The sequence below is a fragment of the Myxine glutinosa genome, chromosome 11 (genome assembly GCF_964187855.1).
Source record: "Myxine glutinosa chromosome 11, kmMyxGlut1.1, whole genome shotgun sequence".
NCBI lineage: Eukaryota > Metazoa > Chordata > Myxini > Myxiniformes > Myxinidae > Myxine > Myxine glutinosa.
Window position 1 is genome coordinate 9,980,705 of NC_136271.1, and position 24,559 is coordinate 10,005,263.

The 24,559-nt window shown below is 44.5% G+C and overlaps 1 protein-coding gene across 1 annotated transcript in view; it reads right to left on the reverse strand.

Moving 5' to 3' along the window:
* NPC1L1 (NPC1 like intracellular cholesterol transporter 1) overlaps positions 1 to 24,559 on the reverse strand; it is a 157,284-nt gene that overhangs the window by 25,147 nt on the left and 107,578 nt on the right. The window contains exon 13 of the mRNA XM_068130146.2: positions 1,085 to 1,214. Coding sequence (XP_067986247.2) covers positions 1,085 to 1,214 — 130 coding nt within the window. The remainder of the gene's footprint in view (positions 1 to 1,084; positions 1,215 to 24,559) is intronic.

Consider the following 24,559-nt stretch of genomic DNA (forward strand, 5'->3'; position numbering starts at 1 on the left):
CTCAAACTTGTGGAAAAGAATCGAAAAAAAGAAAAAGGACCAACAGGAAAAGGAAGGGATGACCACAGATTAAGCAGCAAAGGGGTAAAAACAGAAGGATGAGAGGAGAAAACACAAGAACCTAGAAAGAAAGGGGAATGAATGAATGAATAAAATGAATGAATGATCGCTTTAGGGCCATTTTCCCCGCTAGAGCGGGGGTTGGCCTTGCGGGCCCCATGACAATCATGGTTCCCTGTTTGAGGCAATGTTTTTATGGCCGGATGCCCTTCCTGACGCCAACCCTTAATCGCCTCTTACGATGCGCAGGGATACAGTGTACCTATTCTAAGTCAGGGTTCACACCGTGATCATTCATCCCAGCAAGCTGGTACTCAATTTGCCGACCTCGGAAGGATGACAGGCTGAGTCAACCCCCCTGGCATTAATTCAGTGATCGATCGGGATTCGAACCCAGGATCCTAGGATCCCAAGCCAGCACCCTAACCGCTAAGCCAACATCCTAGGATCCCAAGCCAGCACCCTAACCGCTAAGCCAACACCAGGCTCAACGAGGTTAGAATATATAATCAGTATGGATTTGCGGATTATCTAAGAAGGTGAGTAGGTTTTTTGAAGCCCTGAATGGAAGTCTGATTGAACAGACTGAGGAAGTTAATTCTATGGGTGAGAGAAAAGCAACAAAGGGTGCAGATTAAGCAGTGAGCCTGGTAGTAAAAGTAGGCTACTGGCAGAAGGCACCACCCTGGAGAAACCTGGGAGTGGAAGGGGAAGAGGAGTTGGGAGGGGTTGGGGTTAACATGGAAAGGGCATAGAGTGCAAGACCAGAAAGGAGGGAGTAGAAGACAGAGAGACCATCGACCTGTCTGTGATGAGGGAGTAACAGGGCCAGATATTCAGTTTTTTTGTGGGAGGTCCCAATAATTTGGAACGCCTTGCTCTTAACGATGACGCCAAGTTGAGAGAGTTGTGAGGCAGGGGCACCAGCCCCAAAGAGGAGAGCAGTACTCCATCAAGCTGCAAATGAAGACTTTGTCCATTGTTAAATGTTCTGATTTGCAAAAATTAAGTACAATGTTTTTACCCCTTAGGACAATCCATAGTGGGTACGTCATTGAGGAATCTTGGCAAATATTCGTTGAACTGATCCGGGTTGGGTCGGATGACACCATCAGTTTCGATCTCCGTGCATTTATGTTGGCATTTTTTTCCAACTGCACAACACAGAAGAACCTAAAATCAATGTTTCAGAAAGTACAGTCCACGTGATGAAATAGCACATGCAGCTTTCATTTAACCCTCTGCTAACGACTAAAAATTCCCCTGTTTTATTCATTATGACAACACTTACAATATGAAACTATTTCCGGAGTTAAAAACACCGCATTTCCTCATGCAGAATTAACCCTTCCTCACAAATGCATTTGATATCAGTTCTACTCTGTTGCAGAATGAAGAACATAAGCATCATTAATTATGGATCATACAGGGTTAAAAACCACAACTATGTAAACAAAATTCACTATGTAAACTATGTAAACAAACTATGTAGGGTTTGTAAACAAACAAACAAACAAAAACCACAACTATGTAAACAAAATTCACAATTTCACTTTCACTCACTCACCACAGACAGGTAGGTGGTCTTTCTGTCTTCTACCGACTCCTCTCCGGCCTTGCTCCCCCAGCTCTCTCTGTGCTTTGTCCCCCAAATAGTCCTACAGGTCGCACAAGATCTGCCTGCAACCCTCTTATGGTTAAACTGCCAAAATCTCTGCTCTCTGCTCACCTTCACTCCTTCATTCCTCTTTTCTCCCGCCTCTGGAACAAACTCCCTCACTCTTTTCAATCCCACTCCTCCCTCCAGGTCTTTAAAACGGCTGTTCACCACCATCTCTTATCTTCCCCCATCCAAAACCTTGATCTTTTCTACCCCCGCTAATTCACCCCAGATCCACCTTGTTTGAAATTCCAACTTCTTTCCTGGAAGTCCCGGCAGTGTCCATATGTTTTATACCTCTCCCACCCCCCCCCCTTCCCATGCCTCCCCCCCCCCCAAAGCCCTCTCCCTCCCACAGATCTCTCGATGTCCCTGCTCTCAGATGTTGTGTTTGTGTTCCTCCCCCTCTCGCCCCATCTTGTCTACCGCTCCCCATGTTATATGTTTTATGTGTCGGTTTGTCTTTCTGTGTGATTAATGTTCGCTCTTTCACGAGCCTCGATCTTGTATACAAAAAAAAAAAAAAAAACATGGAAGTAGATAAGGAAAGGGGAAAGTAAAGGTGGAAGTTGTTATTCCCCATGGAGAGTACTTTACAATGAGCCACCTTTCAATTTTTTTCATTGAGCGGTTTGGGAGATATGGAGGTGTAACGTTTTTCCAAGATGGCGTCTGTACCACGTGACCAATGACGTTTAATTAATCATTTAAGAATTCCACAGGAAGAGGCGCTCCTATGGTGAAAATTGTGTCAATCGGTCCAACGATTGCAGAGAAAACTAATTTTAAAGGGAATAAACCCACAAAATGTCGGCAGAAGGGACATACATGCATCCATACACCGGATGGACGGCATTGCCCCATGGGCTACATCGGAAAAAGTGAAATGAAGGCTATCTGTACAATCGGTCTATAATAGTCCAGGAAATCTCGCCCTTTTTTCACTCAACTTGGAACAAATTGCAAGAGAATTTTTATTACCACAATGATCCACAAAAGTACCAATAAATCTCTGTTGTAGAAATTTGTATAATTTGCATAAATTAAATATGGCCACCAAATATCAATGTTGTGCCATATCTTTTCTCTCAGATGAAATCAAATCAAGTCTATTGTCATATGTATAAAATATAAAATGAAATTTGTTTTAATCAACAAAAAAGAAAGAAATAAACAAAAAAGGTTCTTATTAACAATGATAACTCCGAACAACAAAAACAAGAAGACGTCATGCTGAGCACGATACTTGCAAAATCCACCCCTCCCGCACCCCCCCCCCCCCACCCCCCTCCAAAAAAAGGTTGCAATTGATCCATCAAATTGACCATTCCATCCAGATTAAAATTGACGATCTCGATCAAAGCTCGGGTTAATCGGATGAAAAGTGACGATTTTTCAAATGAAAATTGATGATTTTAGAGGTTTCACCTTAAGTTGATCTTTGACCCTTTGACCTAAAAAAAAAAGTTGGTTTTCCAATTCAGTGAAGTGCTATGCAAATGCTGTTAAATTTTCAAGTCAATCAGATGAAAAGTGATGATTTTCCAGATGGAAATTAATTATTTTAGAAGTTTGACCTTGAGTTTACCTTTGACCTTTTGACCTCAAAAATAGTAAGTTTCCCAATTCAGTGAGGCAATATGCAAATACTGTTCAATTTTCAAGTCAATCGGTTGAAAATTGACGATTTGTCAGATGAAAATTGATTATTGTGGAAGTGTGACCTTGAGTTGATCTTTGACCTTTTGACCTCAAAAATAGTTGGTTTTCCAATTTAGTGACTCAATATACAAATGCTGTTCAATTTTCAAGTCAATCGGATTTAAAATGGCGATTTTAGAAATTTGATCTCCAGATGACCTTTGACCTTTGACCTCAAAATCAATAGGCTTCTCAATTGTGACGACCTCTACAACTTGGTGAAGTTACATGACGATCGGTTTAGAATTGTGACCTGTAGACCGGTGACAAACAAACAAACAAGAAAACGTCATGCGTAGCACGATACTTGCAAAATCCACCCTCCCCCAAAAGTTTTCCAATGATACATGATGGCCTATGTTGACCTTTTGGCCTATGGTGACCTCAAAAATACTTGGTGGTTGAATTCAGTAACCAGATATGCAAGTCCTCTTCACATTTCACATCAATTAGATGAAAATTTAGGATTTTAGAAATGTGGCCTATGTTGACCATTTGGCCTATGTTGACCTTTTGGCCTATGTTGACCATTTGGCCTATGTTGACCTTTTGGCCTATGTTGACATCAAATATAGTTTGTGGTTGAATTCAGTGACCAGATGTGCAAGTCCTCTTCAAATTTCAAGTCAATTGGATGAAAATTGAGGATTTTAGAAATTTGGCCTATGTTGACCTTTTGGCCTATGTTGACCTCAAAGGTACATGGTGGTTGAATTCAGTGACCAGATATGCAAGTCCTCTTCAAATTTCAAGTCAATTGGATGAAAATTGAGGATTTTAGAAATTTGGCCTATGTTGACCTTTTGGCCTATGTTCACCTAAAATATAAGTTGTGGTTGAATTCAGTGACGAGATATGCACGTCCTTTTCAAATTTCAAGTCAATTGGATGAAATTTGAGGATTTTAGAAATTTGGCCTATGTTGACCATTTGGCCTATGTTGACCTCAAGAATACTTGGTGGTTGAATTCAGTGACCAGATGTGCAAGTCCTCTCCAAATTTCAAGTCAATTGGATGAAAATTGAGGATTTTAGAAATTTGGCCTATGTTGACCATTTGGCCTATGTTGACTTCAAAAATTCTTTTTGTGAGGAACAAATCTTGATGTTCTTTAAACTTTCTTACTCTTTCTTCGGTATTCATTTAGTATTGAAAAATATCATTTAATGAATTGTAAAGGTCAATGGGAAAATTTTCCTTTTCTTTGTCATTATAGTAAATGTGTTGAAATAAATCCTTTTCTTTAAATATTTCATCAAATTCTTTATTGGTATTAATACGAGTTGTTATTTCTTCTTCACTAATACTTGTATCTCTGCTTTTCATACGTTTGCGTTGAGTCTCCTCATCGATATCAAAACCGAATGATAAAATCTTAACTCCATCACCACACAATTGTTTAATAATTTGTCTCATTCCTTCAGGATTAGTTTCTAAAATCCCAAGACCATTAGATTTTACTTTATTTAACTCACTCTTACAATGTGAATATTTTGTAGAACCAAGAGAGACCTCCTCAAATATTTGACCTTCGTTCCTCAATCGCATATGTTCCTCCATTGAAATGTAGTAATAATCTTTCCCTTCTACTTCTCCTGGTCGCTTTGCTCTGGTTGTAGTACTCACAAAATGAATCATAGGGTGTTTTTAAAAAAAACTTACAATCTTTTCATTTTTACTATTCAAGAGTTTAGATTTATGAAAGTTCTTTCCTGAAGCAGATTTACCCACAAGATTAATAATAATAGTTATCATTTATATATGTAATTATGTTTAAAATAAAAATACATCCTTCAATATCTCATCTTGTTTCACAACAATATATTTATATTTTTCAATCGTGTGTTTCATATAATTTTCAAATTCTTTTTTACTACATAACGTAGAGCAATTATCTCTCCAAAAATTATTTACATCTATTGAATTTAACTTAAATAAAATAAAAGTATTGGCATTGTTTCTTATTGAGCGTCGAGGGAGTTGAAAATATGATTGACTAAGATATATACAATTACAAGAAGAATGTCTCCCTCTTGTATAGTAGCTATCCATTACTGTTTGGTTTCTCTCATTAACACAATCATCAAAGATGACGAGGTTCTTTTTTGATTTATCTAAATCTTGAGGTGAAGGTATATCATCCGTATTATCACTGAGAATACAAGTTATGGGTTTTGGTTTCGATTTTGATTTCTGTGTATCACAAAATAATTGTATTATATCTTCAATATTATAATCATTTAGTTTGTTTTGAAGTTTAAATAAACCGATAATGTCTTCCTTTTTAAGACCTGCATTAAAACCCTGTGAGAGTAGTTGATACTCGGGTTGAAAACTAGACTTTGTAAAAATTATTAAATTATCATAATCTAAAAAATTAGGACCAAGGAGCATCTTTAAAAGCAAACAGGTTTTTCCACATCCGCTTGAACCAACTATTAGACATCTCAATGAATTTGGAATGTTTTTATGGTTATTAAATTTTATCTTATTTTCCCAAACGGGTAAAAAATCATTCATTTATATATTTGGAAAACAAGTCATCTAACTTTTTTTGAGCTATTTTAGAAACTCTATATTTTATCCTGAGTTCGGGTTTAATTTCAAAATAATTCATTATTTTATTTATATAGTATCTTGTATTAACATTTCCATTAAAATTATTTTGAATAATAAATATCATTAAACCCTTATACATTTCCTCAATACAAATAGTCTCTTCCCTTGAAAGAAATGGTGTATTATCATCACAATACTTAACATTCATCTCTCTTATTAATCTTGTAAAGTAATTCATTTTTGGTTCTAATTTAAAAGAGTTATATATATTTTTATATTTTTTATTATCATTAATTAAAATTAAATCACAGAAAATACATTGTTTATATGAACCCTCATTATTAAGCCCTATTCTATCACAAGCCGGACAATTCTCTAATTTATCATATGGAGAGTCTGGAAATTCTAAATATCCTTCAGAACTTATCATATTTATATGGTAAATTTTTACTTAAACTAAACGCAAGTTTATTCATTAATAAATACAATGTTTCAAAGCACAAAAGACAAATTTCAATCAATCTCTACTTCGGTGAAAGATATAGAAAAATATGTCAAAGATGTTAAATTGAACAAAGATAAATATGGAAATTTTTGGGTAAAACCAGTTATGGAAAATAACATGAGCCCCTCTATTTCATTTAAAGGAAGAGCTCTAACTATACCTGGAAAGACATCCATTAAAGTAAATCTAACAAAAGTTTCTCCTCTACTCCTGGCAATTTATTCAAAGCTTGAAAAAGTGATTGACCACGATACTTTGAAAAAGAATGATAAGACCATCAACAATACTCGTGGAGAAATTTGTATTTACTTTAATAATCCAAAGGGTGTAGATCTAAGTAAAATGAATGATGTTAATATTTCTGGTGAAATGTCATTTCGTTCTATGATAGTTAGAGATTATTTAAAGATAACTTTTGATATTAAAAATGTAGAGATTGAATCCGTTAATGAAAGAAAGTATATTGGTATAGATGGAAAGGTTTTTTCTGCTAATTAAATATGAGTCATTACAGCAGTGAAGATTTTACTATTTCATTGAACTCGGACGATAGTGATGATAGTATTTCATTGAACTCGGACGATGGTGATGATAGTATTTCATTGAACACAGATGATAGTTATGATACTAATAGTTTGTGCTCAAATGATAGTTATGAGAGTAGCTTTATTGATGACTCTGAGTATGATTCTGAGTATTCATGTGATAGTTATGACTTCGATGATTCTGAGTGAAAAAGTGTTTTAGTTTAAGCACAGTGATATATATAAAACGGAGCTGTAAAGCTCAAAAGTGTTTTATTTTAAGCACAGCGATATATATAAAACGGAGCTGTAAAGCTCAAAAGTGTTTTATTTTAAGCACAGTGATATATATAAAACACCGCGTTTTCTCACGCCATAAATATGGTTTATTGTGATACTTGCGAGAAGGAAGTAAAATATTATAAACAACATATTCTCACCGCAAAACATACATACAACATTCTTAACAAACTTTCCCCTCTTCCACCTAAAACAAAACATTGTAAGGTCTGTAAAACAACCATCCTCAAGAAGGGGTTTATAGCCCATATTAAAACTAACAAACACTTGTCAAAATTGGCTTCCGGTCCGGTCTGGAGAGGACGCTGGCGTTACTTGTTCGCCGCTTCTCCGACTGGGCCATTGTACATAGTTTGCTTTTCTGGTGGTCGTGGCGGATTTTTGACCGTTGGGTCTGCCCTCTGCTCGGTCCCGGCTCTGCTCCTGGCTTCGCCTGCCTGGCTCCTCCACTGTTTCCTCAGGCCCGCTCCCGTTGTTTGCGGCGGTGGCTGTTTGCCGCTGTGGTCTTGATTAGTGGCTGCAGTCGTTTGCCGCTGCGTTTGCCGCTTTGCCTCCTCGACCTTGGCCTCGTACTCGTCCCTTCGCTCCTGCCTGGCATGGCTCTGAGGTACTCCGCCGCAAGGCTTCTTCTGCTCAATACCCGCTCCACCCCATCATGCATCTCTGCCATCAAATCAAATGGACTCCTCCGACGACCCAGGTACATTCACCGTGGCTCCGGTCGTAAGTTTGTTTATTTGCAATCAGGTCACTCCATCCCCGTCCTCTGGTCGGCTCAACGCACTCTCACTCTTTGTCCCAGCGCACCTGGTCACAGCAACGCACACGATCGCACCTCCTGCCTACGAACCCTGGCTAAATCACCTGAATTCATCCCTGCTGTTCAAAACAACATCAAGCTCACCCTGTTCAACACCCGGTCCCTCAACAACAAATGCCTCATCCTGAACGAATACATCCTGGATAACAAACTGGACTTTCTCTGTCTCACCGAAACCTGGCAACAACCTCTGGACTACTACACACTTAACCTCACCACACCCAATGGATATTCCTACGTCAATAAACCACGCTCGGAGGGCCGAGGTGGTGGAATTGCCGTTATCCACCGTCAAGACATCAAGACCAACCTCATCTCCATCTCATCTGTTCCATCATTTGAACACCTGGCTTTAAAACTCTCTGGTCGCACGCAGTCAGTCATGGCTGTCGTCTACCGCCCTCCCAAACCACACCCATCATTCCTGTCTGACTTCTCCTACTTTCTGACCCAGCTATGTTCCCTCTCCCCCTCAATCCTCCTCCTTGGTGATTTCAATATCCACATGGACTCCACTGACTTCACAATAACCACTGACTTCACTGATTTACTCACCTGCTTTAACCTCACTCAACATGTCGACTTTCCTACCCATATCCGTGGTCACATTTTTGATCTTGTCTGCTCCACTGGATTAAATTTGCACCATCTCTATGGCTCCGACCTCACCCTCTCTGACCACTTAGCCATCACTCTGACCATCAACATCCCCGCCCCAACACCAAGGCATTATCGCACAATCAACTTCCATAAGCTAAACGCTCTTTCACCGACCTCATTCTCATCCACCCTCTCTGAAAAAATGTCCACTTCTCCCTTCATTGACCTCCACACCCCTTCCGACCTCACTGACTACTACAACCACACTCTCTCCTCCTGCCTTGACCAGCTTGCGCCTGTAAAAACCAAAACAGTTTCTTTCACCCATTCTGCTCCCTGGTTTACCCCTGAACTCCACCTGATGAAAACTCGTGCTCGCCAACTTGAAAGACTCCGCAATAAAACGGGTCTCACAGTTCACTCCCAAGCCTACAAGGACCACCTACAACACTACAAAGATGCCCTCTCCCGCGCCCGCTCTGCCTACTACTCTCAAATTATCCACTCTGGCTCCGGAAACCCAAAAGCACTCTTCTCGACAATAAACAAACTCCTCCGCCCCCTGAACACCACCACCCAGTCATTCACAGTAGACAACTGCATCTCCTTCCTCTCTTTCTTCCAACGCAAAATTGACAACATCTACAACAGCTTGACCACCACCGCACCCGCTCCCCCTCCAACCACCTGCCCCCCCCTTGTCCTGCCATCCCCTGTCTCGGTTCTCCCCAATCTCCCCTACTGACCTCTCTGAACTCCTCATAGGAATGAAAACTGCCACCTGCACTCTTGACCCCATCCCCTCCAGCTTGGTCAAAGCCTCCCTCCCTGCTCTCTCTCCACTTATCATTGCAACAATAAACTCCTCCCTGTCTACAGGCATCGTCCCACCTTCCCTCAAAATTGCTGCTGTTACCCCCATTCTAAAAAAACCTGGTCTAAACCCTGGCACCCTAAACAACTTCAGACCCATCTCCAACCTACCCTTTCTGTCAAAAGTTTTGGAACGCGCTGTAGCCACTCAACTCAAACATCATCTCTCTGCCAATAACCTGTATGAAACATTCCAATCCGGATTCCGCTCCAACCACAGTACTGAAACTGCTCTCCTCAAAATCACCAACGACCTTCTCCTCTCCTCTGACGCTGGCAACCTCAACATTCTCGTCCTCCTCGACCTCAGCGCTGCCTTTGACACCATCGATCACACTATCCTCCTCACCCGACTTGAATCCACCTTTAACGTTACCGGCACTGCCCTCTCTTGGATTAAATCATACCTCTCTGACAGATGCCAGTTCATCTCCATCAATAACTGCAAATCCCCCACTGCTCCCCTCCCCCAAGGTGTCCCCCAAGGTTCAGTTCTTGGCCCCCTCCTCTTCATCCTTTACCTGTCCCCGCTCGGTCACTTAATCCGCCGTCATGGTCTCCAATTCCACTGCTTCGCCGATGACATCCAGCTTTTCATCTCCACCAAGTCCGTCTCCACCGACACCCACTCTATCCTGACAAACTGCATCACTGAAATAAAATCCTGGCTTCAAATCAACTTCCTCAAGCTTAACTGTGATAAATCTGAAATAATCATCATTGGCCCAAAAACGCTCACAAAATCCACCCATAACTTTGCCCTCAACATCGACGGTATCCCAGTATCCACCTCCCCTCACATCCGGAATCTTGGCGTCATCTTTGACCAAACCCTTTCCTTCGACAAATACACTAAACAGATCACAAAGTCAGCCTTCTTTCACCTGAAAAACATTGCCCGTCTCCGCTCATCCCTCTCCTCCACGGCTGCAGAAACCCTCATCCACGCCTTCATCACCTCCCGTCTGGACTACTGCAATAGCCTCCTCTATGGTTCACCCTCAAAAATCACCAATAAACTCCAATACATTCAGAACTCCGCTGCCCGTCTACTCACCCATTCCCGGACCCGTGACCACATCACCCCCGTCCTTTACAAGCTTCACTGGCTCCCCATCCCCCAGAGAATCCAGTACAAAATCCTCCTCTTGACATACAAAGCCCTCCATAACCTGGCCCCATCCTACCTGGCTGACCTCCTCTCCAGACACACTCCCACCCGCAACCTCCGCTCTGCTGGTACCAACCTCCTGACCCCCTCCATCCGGACCAAATTCAGATCCTGGGGGGACAGGGCCTTCTCCATCGCTGCTCCCACCCTCTGGAACTCACTACCTCACACCATCAGAGACTCCTCCTCACTCACCACATTCAAAACATCACTAAAGACCCACCTGTTCAACACTGCATTCAACATTCAACCCACAGCATTTAACCCCTGACTATCTCTTCTCCTTTTCCCTCCTTTTGCTTTAAATATTTCCCTATTGATTCTTGTCTTTTTGCAATTGTTGTTTTCATGTATTGTTATGCATTATGTTTGCCACTCTGTCAAAGCGCCTTTGGGCTTCTGGAAAAGCGCTATACAAAATAAATGAATTATTATTATTATTATTATTTACTATTAAAAACTCTGATGGTGCATTCAAAGGACATATTAAAATAAGAGTCTTTAACTTCAAACCTCCTGAACCAGAGTCTATAGTTGATGCTGTAGAAATAGTTAAACCTGCTGTTCAAATGTTGATTGAAAAAACACTAAAAGAAATGAAACCACTTAAATTTTATATGGGAGTAAAATTAGAAATGACAAAGGACGAAGGAGTTATAGATACACCATACATGAGAACTGAGCCACACTTTATATCTTCATATCAAGATTTTAAAACATCAGGAGTCTATGATGAACTTATTAAACAAGAGCAAGATGTGGATAATTCAATCGTAGGAAGTGGATTCAATATAGGAAAAAATATTTACATAGACATTCATATTCTTAAATCAGATCCTCTAAAAGCTTCTTCTTACATTGATTTACCCAGTGTTATCAAAAATAGAAAAGCAGTTATCAATATCAAAAATAAAGACAATAAATGTTTTCTCTGGTCTATTCTAGCACACTTACATCCTCCACATTTTCATGATGAAAGAGTATCTCATTATAAAAAATATGAGAATACATTAAATACGAAAGATCTAAAGTTTCCGATGACTTTAAATGATATTCCTAAATTTGAAAAGTTGAATAATTTATCAGTTAATGTTTATGGTCTAACAGAAACAAACAACATTCAGGTTTTAAAGCTTTCTGACAATTGTAAACAAACTCATATTAATCTTCTATATTTTAATTCAGACGAAAATTCACATTATACATACATCAAAGATATTACAAAATTAATAAAACCACAAGTATGTAAAAGAACAAATAAAATATATATTTGTATGCGTTGTCTTAACTTCTTCCATACACAAGAAAGATTAGATAAACATTCAAATTATTGTGGTGAACATAAATCAACGGTAATCAACATGCCTAAAAAAGACTCAAAGATCACATTCAAAGATGAAAAGAAAACAATAAAACATCCATTTGTTATATATGCTGATTTTGAAAGTATTTTAGAAAAAATTGATACTGCTTCTCCAGATCCAAAAGAATCATACACAAATAAATATCAAAAACATACTCCTTGTGGTTTTTGTTATTATATCAAATCATCCGTTGGTGATAAATATAACAAGTTAGAGATGTATAGAGGCTCAAATACCCCAGAGGAGTTTGTGAAACGACTAGAAAAAGACTGTGTTCGATTAACCAAGATAATGAGAGAAACCAATAAACCAATGTCCTTAACAAGTAAAGAAAAATGGGAATTTATAAAAAACAATGTCTGTCATATTTGTGAGGAGAAAATTGGTAAAGGTCTAAAGGTTAGAGACCATTGTCATCTCACTGGTAAATATAGAGGTCCGGCTCATCAAAGTTGTAATATTAATTATCAACTCCCCTCTTTCATTCCTGTCTTTCTTCATAACAACGCTCATTATGATACACATCTATTTATCAAGGAACTCTCAAAGACTTCTGGAAGTATCTCAGCAATTCCAAACACGGATCAGAAATACATTTCATTCACAAAAACAATTCACACATCTCCTATTACTCATATCAGATTTCTTGATACATTTAAATTCATGGCAAGTCCATTGGCTAACTTGGTTCAAAATCTAAAAGAATTTCCATGTCTTTCAGAGTATTTTTTAGATAAAGATTTTCTAACACAAAAGGGAATTTACCCCTATGACTATATGGACTCATTTGAGAGATTCAATGAAACACAACTTCCTTTAAAAGAAAATTTCTATAACAAATTAAATAATAGTCATATATCTGATAAAGATTATGTACACGCACAAAATGTTTGGAAAAAATATAACATTAAGAATCTTGGTGAGTATCACGATTTGTACCTCAAAACGGATGTGCTTTTGTTGGCTGATGTGTTTGAGGCTTTCAGAACACTCTGTCATTCTGGATATGGATTGGATCCTGCTCACTATTACACTGCTCCTGGATTGGCTTGGAGCGCGATGTTAAAAATGACAAAACAAGTTTTGGATTTGATAACCGATGTTGATATGCTTTTGATGATTGAAAAGGCAAGGAGAGGAGGAATTTCACAAGTCTGTTCAAAGAGATATGCTAAAGCAAATAACAAGTACATTCCAAATTATAATCCATCGGTAGAGAGCTCCTACTTGATGTATACACAAAGAATTAAGTTAAGCACCCCTACACAACGAATTAAGGTAAGCACCCCCTAATATATATTCTTTGTGTATATGTATACATTGGCATATATTCTAAGGTATGTGAGATCAAATAATGATTGGTATGACATTAGCAATTATCCATTGATGAAATTGAGTGATCAAAGTGAAAAAAAGTGATTGGTTGAGTCAGTGATCCGATCACGTGGGTCCTACACACGTTATTGACGCAAAGATCGCTAGAGGTCTTCTCAGAACAATGACTGTACGTTAGAAAACATAAACGTCATCCACACTGTCCGTGATGGACCTATAGCGCCATACTTAAATTGAGGTGAAAATATGCCTAAAATTCCCAAAAAGTTTCACCTTAAATTATTCAGAATAAAATAGTGAAAACGGCATGATTGTTATGTTTTTATGTGACCATAATATCACTTCTCCAGAAAATATAGCAATATCATGGGTATATTACACTGTTTTGACGACAACAAACTTGTAATGTGCGAGGTTGTAAAAAAACGGGGGGGGTGCTTAACTTAATTCTTTGTGTATATTATGATGCGAACAACCTGTATGGCTGGGCAATGTCTCAGGCTCTTCCTTATGGAAAACTTAGATGGGTAAAGGAAAAAGATTACAAAAAGGTTTTACAAGATGTATGTATCTCTACACAAAAAGAATTGAATGATTCAAAGGTTGGTTATTATTTTGAGGTCGATTTGAAATATCCAGAGGAACTTCATAACCTACACAAAGATCTCCCATTTGCTTGTGAAAAGGAAAGTCCAAAGAAGGAGTGGTTAAGTGATTATCAACAATCATTTAATATAGGTGAATCAACAGAAAGAAAAATTATGTTCTACACCAAATAAATTTGCGACAATATTTATCAAAAGGTCTAAGAGTAGAGAAGATCCATAGGTTTCTAAAGTTCAATCAAAGTCATTGGTTGAAGGGGTACATTGATTTTAATACACAAAGAAGAACAGAGTCAAAAACAGATTTTGAGAAAGACTTTTATAAATTGATGAATAATGCGGTCTTTGGTAAGACCATGGAAAATGTGAGAAAAAGACAAAATATCAGACTATCAACATCTTGGAAACAAGCATCAAAATTAATTAATAGACCGAGTTTTACTAGAGCTGAGGTCTTTACTGAGAACTTTTGTGCGATCCATTTGATTAAAGAGAGTATTAAAATGGACAAACCTATTTATATTGGAACATCAATTCTTGATTTATCAAAGTCATTAATGTATGATTACTTTTATAATAACTTGAGGAAGAAATATCAAAATGATGTTCATCTACTTTATATGGATACAGATAGTTTTATTTTGCAAATTAATACTGATGATGTTTATTCAGACATGAAAAAGGACATTAATATCTATGACACTAGTAATTACAGTCCAGAGAGTGAGTTGTTCTCTTCTAAAAATAAAAAGGTGATTGGAAAGTTTAAGGATGAATTAGGAGGAAATGTCATGAGTGAATTTGTGGGATTGAGGTCTAAGGCTTATGCTTATAAATACATTGTGAATAACGTTGAAAAAACTGATAAGAAGTTAAAAGGCATAAAGAAAAATGTCATTAAAGAAACAATAAACTTTAAGGATTATTATAACTGTTTAACAACAAAGAAAGAAGAGTTTAGAAAGATTAATGGAATAAGAAGTTATAAACATAAATTATATTCAGAAGAGGTGAATAAGAAAGCATTGGGGGCTTTTGATGATAAGAGGTTTATTTTAGAAAATGGAATTGATAGTCTCCCTTATGGTTATATAAGTATATAAGTGATAAGTTAAAAAGGGGGGTTAGGGATTTTAACGGGCTACCGCCGCCTTTTTACAATTATATAAACTAGGGCATGCCCGTACTATATATATATCTAAAATTATATCCCCCCCCTCTATTTACATGAAATGGTTTGGTCCATTCGCAAAGCCAAAGCGAACGGCTTGCGAGTACGGTGACAATCCCCCCCCTCTATTTACATGAAATGGTTTGGTCCAAAGCGAACGGCTTGCGAGTACGGTGACAATCCCCCCCCTCTATTTACATGAAATGGTTTGGTCCAAAGCGAACGGCTTGCGGAGTTTGGTAAAGAAATCGCCATAGCTCGGTAATTAGTTTTAATTAGTTTTAAAACATAGTTTAACGCCAACATAGTTTGCCAACGTGAAATAAATGAATACGCTCTCAAATGTGCCGTCCGAGGCAGAGTCTGTTCGCCACGTTCGGCACACGTGATAGCTCGCTGCTCTCTGATTGGTTGAATCGTTTTTTGGACATAGCTCGCTAACTACTTGTCCGATTAATATGAAACCTTGAAAAGGCACATCCTCGGGTCCCCAGCAATATACCTGGCAAGTTTCAAGTATATCGGACCCGTGGTTGTCGAGAAACAGCGGTCACAGACAGACACACGGACATACACACAGAGATTACTGGAATTATAGATAGATGATAGAACCAAGTACCAACCAGACTAAAGAGTGGAGGTGTAATCAACCTTGGTATATAAATGGTAAACATAACGAATGTGAAAAATATCAAATAGGTATAATTGAAAAGACAACTGGTAAAAAAATTTACAAAACAAATAAGAGAATTAATTTAAATACCGGAGAATTGGGTAAAAAAGATGGAAATATTTTTGAGTGGATGGAAAACTTTGATGGTTGTCAGGAAAATATATACTTTAATTTAAAAATGGTATGTGGCACTGGAGGCGCTCAAACAAGAACATTGAGGGAGGTTTACCATTTTATCTTAGCTCAGTTAAAATATCTTAATAAAGAACCAAACTCAAACATCTTTTTTGTTAATATATTAGATGGTGAAGGGAGTGGCAAGAGAATTAAATTATTTCCCACGCATAAACAAATATTTGTAGGGTCGTTGTTTGAGTGGGCCAAAGATGATTCACCAGATGATATTAAGAGTAAAAGGTTAAAAGGTCCATTAGGTCAGAAGGATCACAGGTTCACACAGAAGGACCATTGTTTAAGTGGTCTAATGAATAAGGATAACATGTCAAAAGGTTAGAAGGTTCGTAAAGAACAGGGTGAGAGAAATAGAGGTGTTTAGGGGCAATGAGGGAGGGGAAAAATTAACATGTAAGTCAATGGGAAAATGAGAGTGTCCCAGAAGCAACATATATACACTACTCATATGGTAAAATAGCTAAGGCATATGCTGACTTTATAAGTAAGCACTATGGGGCAGCAACTGCTGTGTTTGACGGGTATGGGGCAGGTCCCTCGATAAAGGATAACGCACACCAGAGATGGCAAAAACCATCAATTATCCGGTTGTGAACTTCACCGGTGAAACCGAATTTGAAGGGAAGCAGGAAGAATTCCTTTCAAGGGGAAGTAACAAGCAACAACTAATCAGCTTAATAAGTGATGAACTGAGGAGGGTGGGCTGTACAGTCATTCAGGCAGAAGGGGACGCTGATGTGGACATTGATGAAAGCCGCAGATAACACTGCACATGCGCATTCCACCACGCTGATTGGAGAGGACACTGACTTGTTAATTCTTCTTCTCCATTACGCCACAGCAGATGGCAAACCACTGTATTTTAGATCGGACAGTCAGTCAAGAGGTATTCCAAAAGTGGACAACATCAACTGCATAAAGCGTGTTCTGGGCAGTGAGTTGTGTACACAATTGTTATTTCCTCATGTTTTCACAGGATGCGATTCAACGTCCCCGTGTTTATAGTGTTGGAAATAAATCAGCCTTCCAAACACTCATGAAAGGTGATCCAGTCCTTTACTCTAATAAAATTTACTCTATAAAAAAAACGGATATTTGCAATCTTTGGCCCTAAAACTGCTTTACAGATGAAATAATATGTGAGTTTGTAGGTGCCTTCATTCATGATTGTTGGCCGCAATCTTTGATTTAAGGGTCTGAGTAGTCAGATTGAAATTTTATTGGCACCAATGAATTCCTTGACCCTTGAAACCCGAGGTTAGATACCAAAATTATTGTTCTACACCTAATAATAAGTAAGTTACAGCCACCTTCCTGATTTTCATGGTCAGCGGCGGCCATCTTGGAACTGACCCAGTTTTAACCCACTTCCGGTGGTCAGATTTTGGTAGACTTTTTTCTGTCGTTTAAAACACCCAGTAGGTAAAAAAAAAAAAACTGAAAAACCTTTTGTTAGAATTTGTTGAGGGTCTGATGGTATATTGACCCATCTGAATGCTATATTTTAGGACAATCAATCTGCAGCATGTATAAAAACAGGGTGGCAGGATAGAATAGAGGTACAGTGCCTTTAGAAAGTATTCACACACCTTGACTTTTTCACATTTTGTTGTGTTACAGCCTGAATTTAAAATGGATTAAATTTCAATTTTTCGTCACGGTTCTACACAAAATAACCCACAATGAAAAAAATTGAAAGCATATTTTTAGAAATTTTTACAAATTTATTAAACATGAAGATTTTATTCCCGAGTTAATACTTCATAGAAGCGCCTTTGGCAGCGATTACAGCTTCGAGTCTTCTTGGGTTTGTCTGTATCAGCTTTGCACATCTGTATTTGGGGAGTTTCTCCTATTCTTCCTTACAGATTTGCCCAAGCTCTGTCAAGATAGATGGGGAGCGTCGGTGAACAGCAATCTTCAAGCATTTCCATAGATTCTCAATGGAATTCAAGTCTGAGCTTTGGCTGGGCCACTCAAGGACTTTTACGTTCTTGGTCTGAAGCCATTCCAGGGTTGCTTTCACTGTATGCTTGGGGTCATTGTCCTGTTGGAACATAAATCTTCGCTGTAGTTTAAGGTCTTTTGCACTCTGAGGCAGGTTCTCCTCAAAGATTTCCCTGTATTTGGCTCCATTCATTGTTCCCTCTAACCTTACAAGTCTCCCAGTCCCTGCCACTGAAAAGCATCCCCATAGCATGATGCTGACACCACCATGCTTCATGGTAGGGATGGTGTTCGATGGGTAATGAGCTGTGCTCAGTTTCCGCCAGGCATACAGCTGTGTATTCATGCCAAAGAGTTCAATTTTCATCTCATCAGAGCACAGAACCTTTTGCGTCATGTTCTCAAAAGTCTTTCACATGCCTTTTTGCACACTCCAGGCATGAGGTCATGTACCTTTTTCTCTGGAGTGGCTTCCGTCTGGCCACTCAACCATAATGCCTAGATTTGTGAAGTGCTGCAGAGAATATTGGCCTTCCGGCAGGTTCTCCCATCTCAGCCAAAGAACTCTGTAGTTCTGTCAGTAGTCGTTGGGTTCCTGACCAAGGTCCTTCTTGCACGATTGCTCAGTTTGGTCGGACGGAGCTCTAAGAAGAGTCTTGGTCGTTCCATATTCTTTCCATTTCCTAATTATGGAGCTCACTGTGCTCTTGGAAACTTTCAACACTCTAGAAATTGTTTTATATCATTCCCCAGATCTATGCCTCCTCACAATTCTATCTCGGGCTTCTATGGACAGTTCCTTGGACTTCATGGTGGGGTTTCTGCTCTGACATGAACTGTCAAACTATGGGACCTTATGTAGAAAGGTGTGTTTCTTTCTAAATCATGTCTAATGAGATGAATTGATCACAGGTGGACTCCAATCAAGTTGTGGAGACATCTCAAGGATTATCAAATGAAATTGGATGTACCTGAGCTCAATTTGGAGTGTCATAGCAAAGGGGTTGAATACTTATTGCCACAAGACATTTCAGCGTTTCATTTTTAATTGATTTGCAAAACAATTCTAAAAAAAAAATCCACTTTGACATTATGGAGTATTATGTGCAGATCAGTGACAAAATATTTGATTCAATTTTAAATTAAGGCTGCAATACAACAAAATATGAAAAAAGTCAATGGGTGTGAATACTTTCTGAAGGCATTGTATATATCAAAGAAGCACACCGACCATATGACATGACACTGACGTCATGTGCATTGACTATAAACAACACATCACCTCCAAACTAGGGGGCATCCGTATGGTACTCAAGTCTTTGTAGACTGAGATTAAAGCTCTATGGTCATAAATAGACGAAGGCAGAAATGTCAATCTAGATTTCGCCCTAATTATGGGCTCATCAGGATTTATTCACATGATGTCAGTGTGCTTCTTTGATTAATTTTAATATTCCTGACTGCAAACATTCCCCTCCCAACTCAACCCATGCCAAACATACCCTCCCACCCCAACCCCTCCCACACCAACCCAACCCATCCCCTCCCACCCCATCCCCTCTCACCCCAACCCCTCCCACCCCAACCTATCCCCTCCCACCCCAGCCTATCCCCTCCCACCCCAACCTATCCCCTCCCACCCCAACCTATCCCCTCCCACCCCAGCCTATCCCCTCCCACCCCAGCCTATCCCCTCCCACCCCAACCTATCCCCTCCCACCCCAACCTATCCCCTCCCACCCCAACCTATCCCCTCCCACCCCAACCCATCCCTTCCTTCCCCAACCCAAAACAACCCATCCCCACCTAACCCCTCCCAACCCAACTCACCCCAACCCATCCCTTCCTTCCCCAACCCTTCCTACCCCAACCCATCCCTTCCTTCCCCAACCCTTCCCACCCCAACCCATCCCCTCACACCCCAAACCATCCCCTGCCAAGCCAACTCAACCCATCCCCACCTAACCCCTCCCACTCCAACCCATCCCTTCCTTCCTCAACCCAACCCATCCCCTCCCACCCAAACCCATCCCCTCTCACCCCAACCCAACCCCTCCCACCCCAAACATTCCCCTCCAACCCCAAACATTCCCCTCCAACCCCAACCCATCCCCTCCCCTCCAACCCCAACCCATCCCCTCCCCTCCCACCCCAACCCATCCCCTCCCACCCCAACCCATCCCCTCCCCTCCCACCCCAACCCATCCCTTCCTTCCTCAACCCAACCCATCCCCTCCCACCCAAACCCATCCCCTCTCACCCCAAACATTCCCCTCCCACCCCAAACATTCCCCTCCAACCCCAACCCATCCCCTCCCCTCCCACCCCAAACATTCCCCTCCAACCCCAACCCATCCCCTCCCCTCCCACCCCAAACATTCCACTCCAACCCCAACCCATCCCCTCCCCTCCCACCCCAAACATTCCCCTCCAACCCCAACCCATCCCCTCCCCTCCCACCCCAACTCATCCCCTCTCACCCCAACTCATCCCCTCCCCTCCCACCCCAACTCATCCCCTCCCCTCCCACGCCAACCCATCCCCTCCCACCCCAACCCTCCCACCCCAAACATTCCCCTCCAACCCCAACCCATCCCCTCCCCTACCACCCCAAATATTCCCCTCCAACCCCAACCCATCCCCTCCCCTCCCACCCCAAACATTCCCCTCCCACCCCAACTCATCCCCTCTCACCCCAACTCATCCCCTCCCCTCCCACCCCAACCCAACCCATCCCCTCCCACCCAAACCCATCCCCTCTCACCCCAACCCAACCCCTCCCACCCCAAACATTCCCCTCCAACCCCAACCCATCCCCTCCCCTCCCACGCCAACCCATCCCCTCCCACCCCAACCCTCCCCCCCTAAACATTCCCCTCCAACCCCAACCCATCCCCTCCCCTCCCACCTCAAACATTCCCCTCCAACCCCAACCCATCCCCTCCCCTCCCACCCCAAACATTCCCCTCCAACCCCAACCCATCCCCTCCCCTCCCACCCCAACCCATCCCCTCCCCTCCCACCCCAACTCATCCCCTCCCCTTCCACCCCAACTCATCCCCTCCCCTCCCACCCCAACTCATCCCCTCCCCTCCCACCCCAACTCATCCCCTCCCCTCCCACCCCAACCCATCCCCTCCCCTCCCACCCCAACTCATCCCCTCCCCTCCCACCCCAACCCATCCCCTCCCCTCCCACCCCAACTCATCCCCTCCCCTCCCACCCCAACTCATCCCCTCCCCTCCCACCCCAACTCATCCCCTCCCCTCCAACCCCAACCCATCCCCTCCCCTCCCCTCCCACCTCAAACATTCCCCTCCAACCCCAACCCATCCCCTCCCCTCCCACCCCAAACATTCCCCTCCAACCCCAACCCATCCCCTCCCCTCCCACCCCAACTCATCCCCTCCCCTCCCACCCCAACTCATCCCCTCCCCTCCCACCCCAACTCATCCCCTCCCCTCCCACCCCAACCCATCCCCTCCCACCCCAACCCATCCCCTCCCCTCCCACCCCAACTCATCCCCTCCCCTTCTACCCCAACTCATCCCCTCCCCTCCCACCCCAACTCATCCCCTCCCCTCCCACCCCAACCCATCCCCTCCCCTCCCACCCCAACTCATCCCCTCCCCTCCCACCCCAACTCATCCCCTCCCCTCCCACCCCAACTCATCCCCTCCCCTCCAACCCCAACCCATCCCCTCCCCTCCCACCTCAAACATTCCCCTCCAACCCCAACCCATCCCCTCCCCTCCCACCCCAAACATTCCCCTCCAACCCCAACCCATCCCCTCCCCTCCCACCCCAACTCATCCCCTCCCCTCCCACCCCAACCCATCCCCTCCCCTCCCACCCCAACTCATCCCCTCCCCTCCCACCCCAACTCATCCCCTCCCCTCCCACCCCAACTCATCCCCTCCCCTCCAACCCCAACCCATCCCCTCCCCTCCCACCTCAAACATTCCCCTCCAACCCCAACCCATCCCCTCCCCTCCCACCCCAAACATTCCCCTCCAACCCCAACCCATCCCCTCCCCTCCCACCCCAACTCATCCCCTCCCCTCCCACCCCAACTCATCCCCTCCCCTTCTACCCCAACCCATCCCCTCCCCTCCCACCCCAACTCATCCCCTCCCCTCCCACCCCAACCCATCCCCTCCCCTCCCACCCCAACCCATCCCCTCCCCTCCCACCCCAACCCATCCCCTCCCCTCCCACCCCAACCCATCCCCTCCCCTCCCACCCCAACCCATCCCCTCCCCTCCCACCCCAACCCATCCCCTCCCCTCCCACCCCAACTCATCCCCTCCCCTTCTACCCCAACTCATCCCCTCCCCTCCCACCCCAACTCATCCCCTCCCCTCCCACCCCAACTCATCCCCTCCCCTCCCACCCCAACTCATCCCCTCCCCTCCCACCACAACCCATCCCCTCCCCTCCCACCCCAACTCATCCCCTCCCCTCCCACCCCAACCCATCCCCTCCCCTCCCACCCCAACCCCTCCCCTCCCACCCCAACTCATCCCCTCCCCTCCCACCCCAACCCATCCCCTCCCCTCCCACCCCAACCCATCCCCTCCCCTCCCACCCCAACTCATCCCCTCCCCTCCCACCCCAACCCATCCCCTCCCCTCCCACCCCAACCCATCCCCTCCCCTCCCACCCCAACCATCCCCTCCCCTCCCACCCCAACTCATCCCCTCCCCTTCTACCCCAACTCATCCCCTCCCCTCCCACCCCAACTCATCCCCTCCCCTCCCACCCCAACTCATCCCCTCCCCTCCCACCCCAACTCATCCCCTCCCCTCCCACCACAACCCATCCCCTCCCCTCCCACCCCAACTCATCCCCTCCCCTCCCACCCCAACCCATCCCCTCCCCTCCCACCCCAACCCATCCCCTCCCCTCCCACCCCAACCCATCCCCTCCCCTCCCACCCCAACCCACCATCCCCTCCCCTCCCACCCCAACTCATCCCCTCCCCTCCCACCCCAACTCATCCCCTCCCCTCCCACCCCAACCCATCCCCTCCCACCCCAACCCATCCCCTCCCCTACCACCCCAACCCATCCCCTCCCCTCCCACCCCAACTCATCCCCTCCCCTCCCACCCCAAACATTCCCCTCCAACCCCAACCCATCCCCTCCCCTCCCACCCCAACTCATCCCCTCCCCTCCCACCCCAACTCATCCCCTCCCCTCCCACCCCAACCCATCCCCTCCCCTCCCACCCCACCTCATCCCCTCCCCTCCCACCCCAACTCATCCCCTCCCCTCCCACCCCAACTCATCCCCTCCCCTCCCACCCCAACTCATCCCCTCCCCTCCAACCCCAACCCATCCCCTCCCCTCCCACCCCAAACATTCCCCTCCAACCCCAACCCATCCCCTCCCACCCCAACTCATCCCCTCCCCTCCCACCCCAACCCATCCCCTCCCCTCCCACCCCAACTCATCCCCTCCCCTCCCACCCCAACTCATCCCCTCCCCTCCCACCCCAACTCATCCCCTCCCCTCCAACCCCAACCCATCCCCTCCCCTCCCACCTCAAACATTCCCCTCCAACCCCAACCCATCCCCTCCCCTCCCATCCCAACTCATCCCCTCCCCTCCCACCCCAACTCATCCCCTCCCCTCCCACCCCAACCCATCCCCTCCCACCCCAACCCATCCCCTCCCCTCCCACCCCATCCCCTCCCCTCCCCACCCCAACTCATCCCCTCCCCTTCTACCCCAACCCATCCCCTCCTCTCCCACCCCAACTCATCCCCTCCCCTCCCACCCCAACCCATCCCCTCCCCTCCCACCCCAACCCATCCCCTCCCCTCCCACCCCAACCCATCCCCTCCCCTCCCACCCCAACCCATCCCCTCCCCTCCCACCCCAACCCATCCCCTCCCACCCCAACCCATCCCCTCCCCTCCCACCCCAACCCATCCCCTCCCCTCCCACCCCAACCCATCCCCTCCCCTCCCACCCCAACTCATCCCCTCCCCTCCCACCCCAAACATTCCCCTCCAACCCCAACCCATCCCCTCCCCTCCCACCCCAACTCATCCCCTCCCCTCCCCTCCCACCCCAACTCATCCCCTCCCCTCCCACCCCAACCCATCCCCTCCCCTCCCACCCCAACTCATCCCCTCCCCTCCCACCCCAACTCATCCCCTCCCCTCCCACCCCAACTCATCCCCTCCCCTCCCACCCCAACTCATCCCCTCCCCTCCAACCCCAACCCATCCCCTCCCCTCCAACCCCAACCCATCCCCTCCCCTCCAACCCCAACCCATCCCCTCCCCTCCCACCCCAAACATTCCCCTCCAACCCCAACCCATCCCCTCCCCTCCCACCCCAACTCATCCCCTCCCCTCCCCTCCCACCCCAACTCATCCCCTCCCCTCCCACCCCAACCCATCCCCTCCCCTCCCACCCCAACTCATCCCCTCCCCTCCCACCCCAACTCATCCCCTCCCCTCCCACCCCAACTCATCCCCTCCCCTCC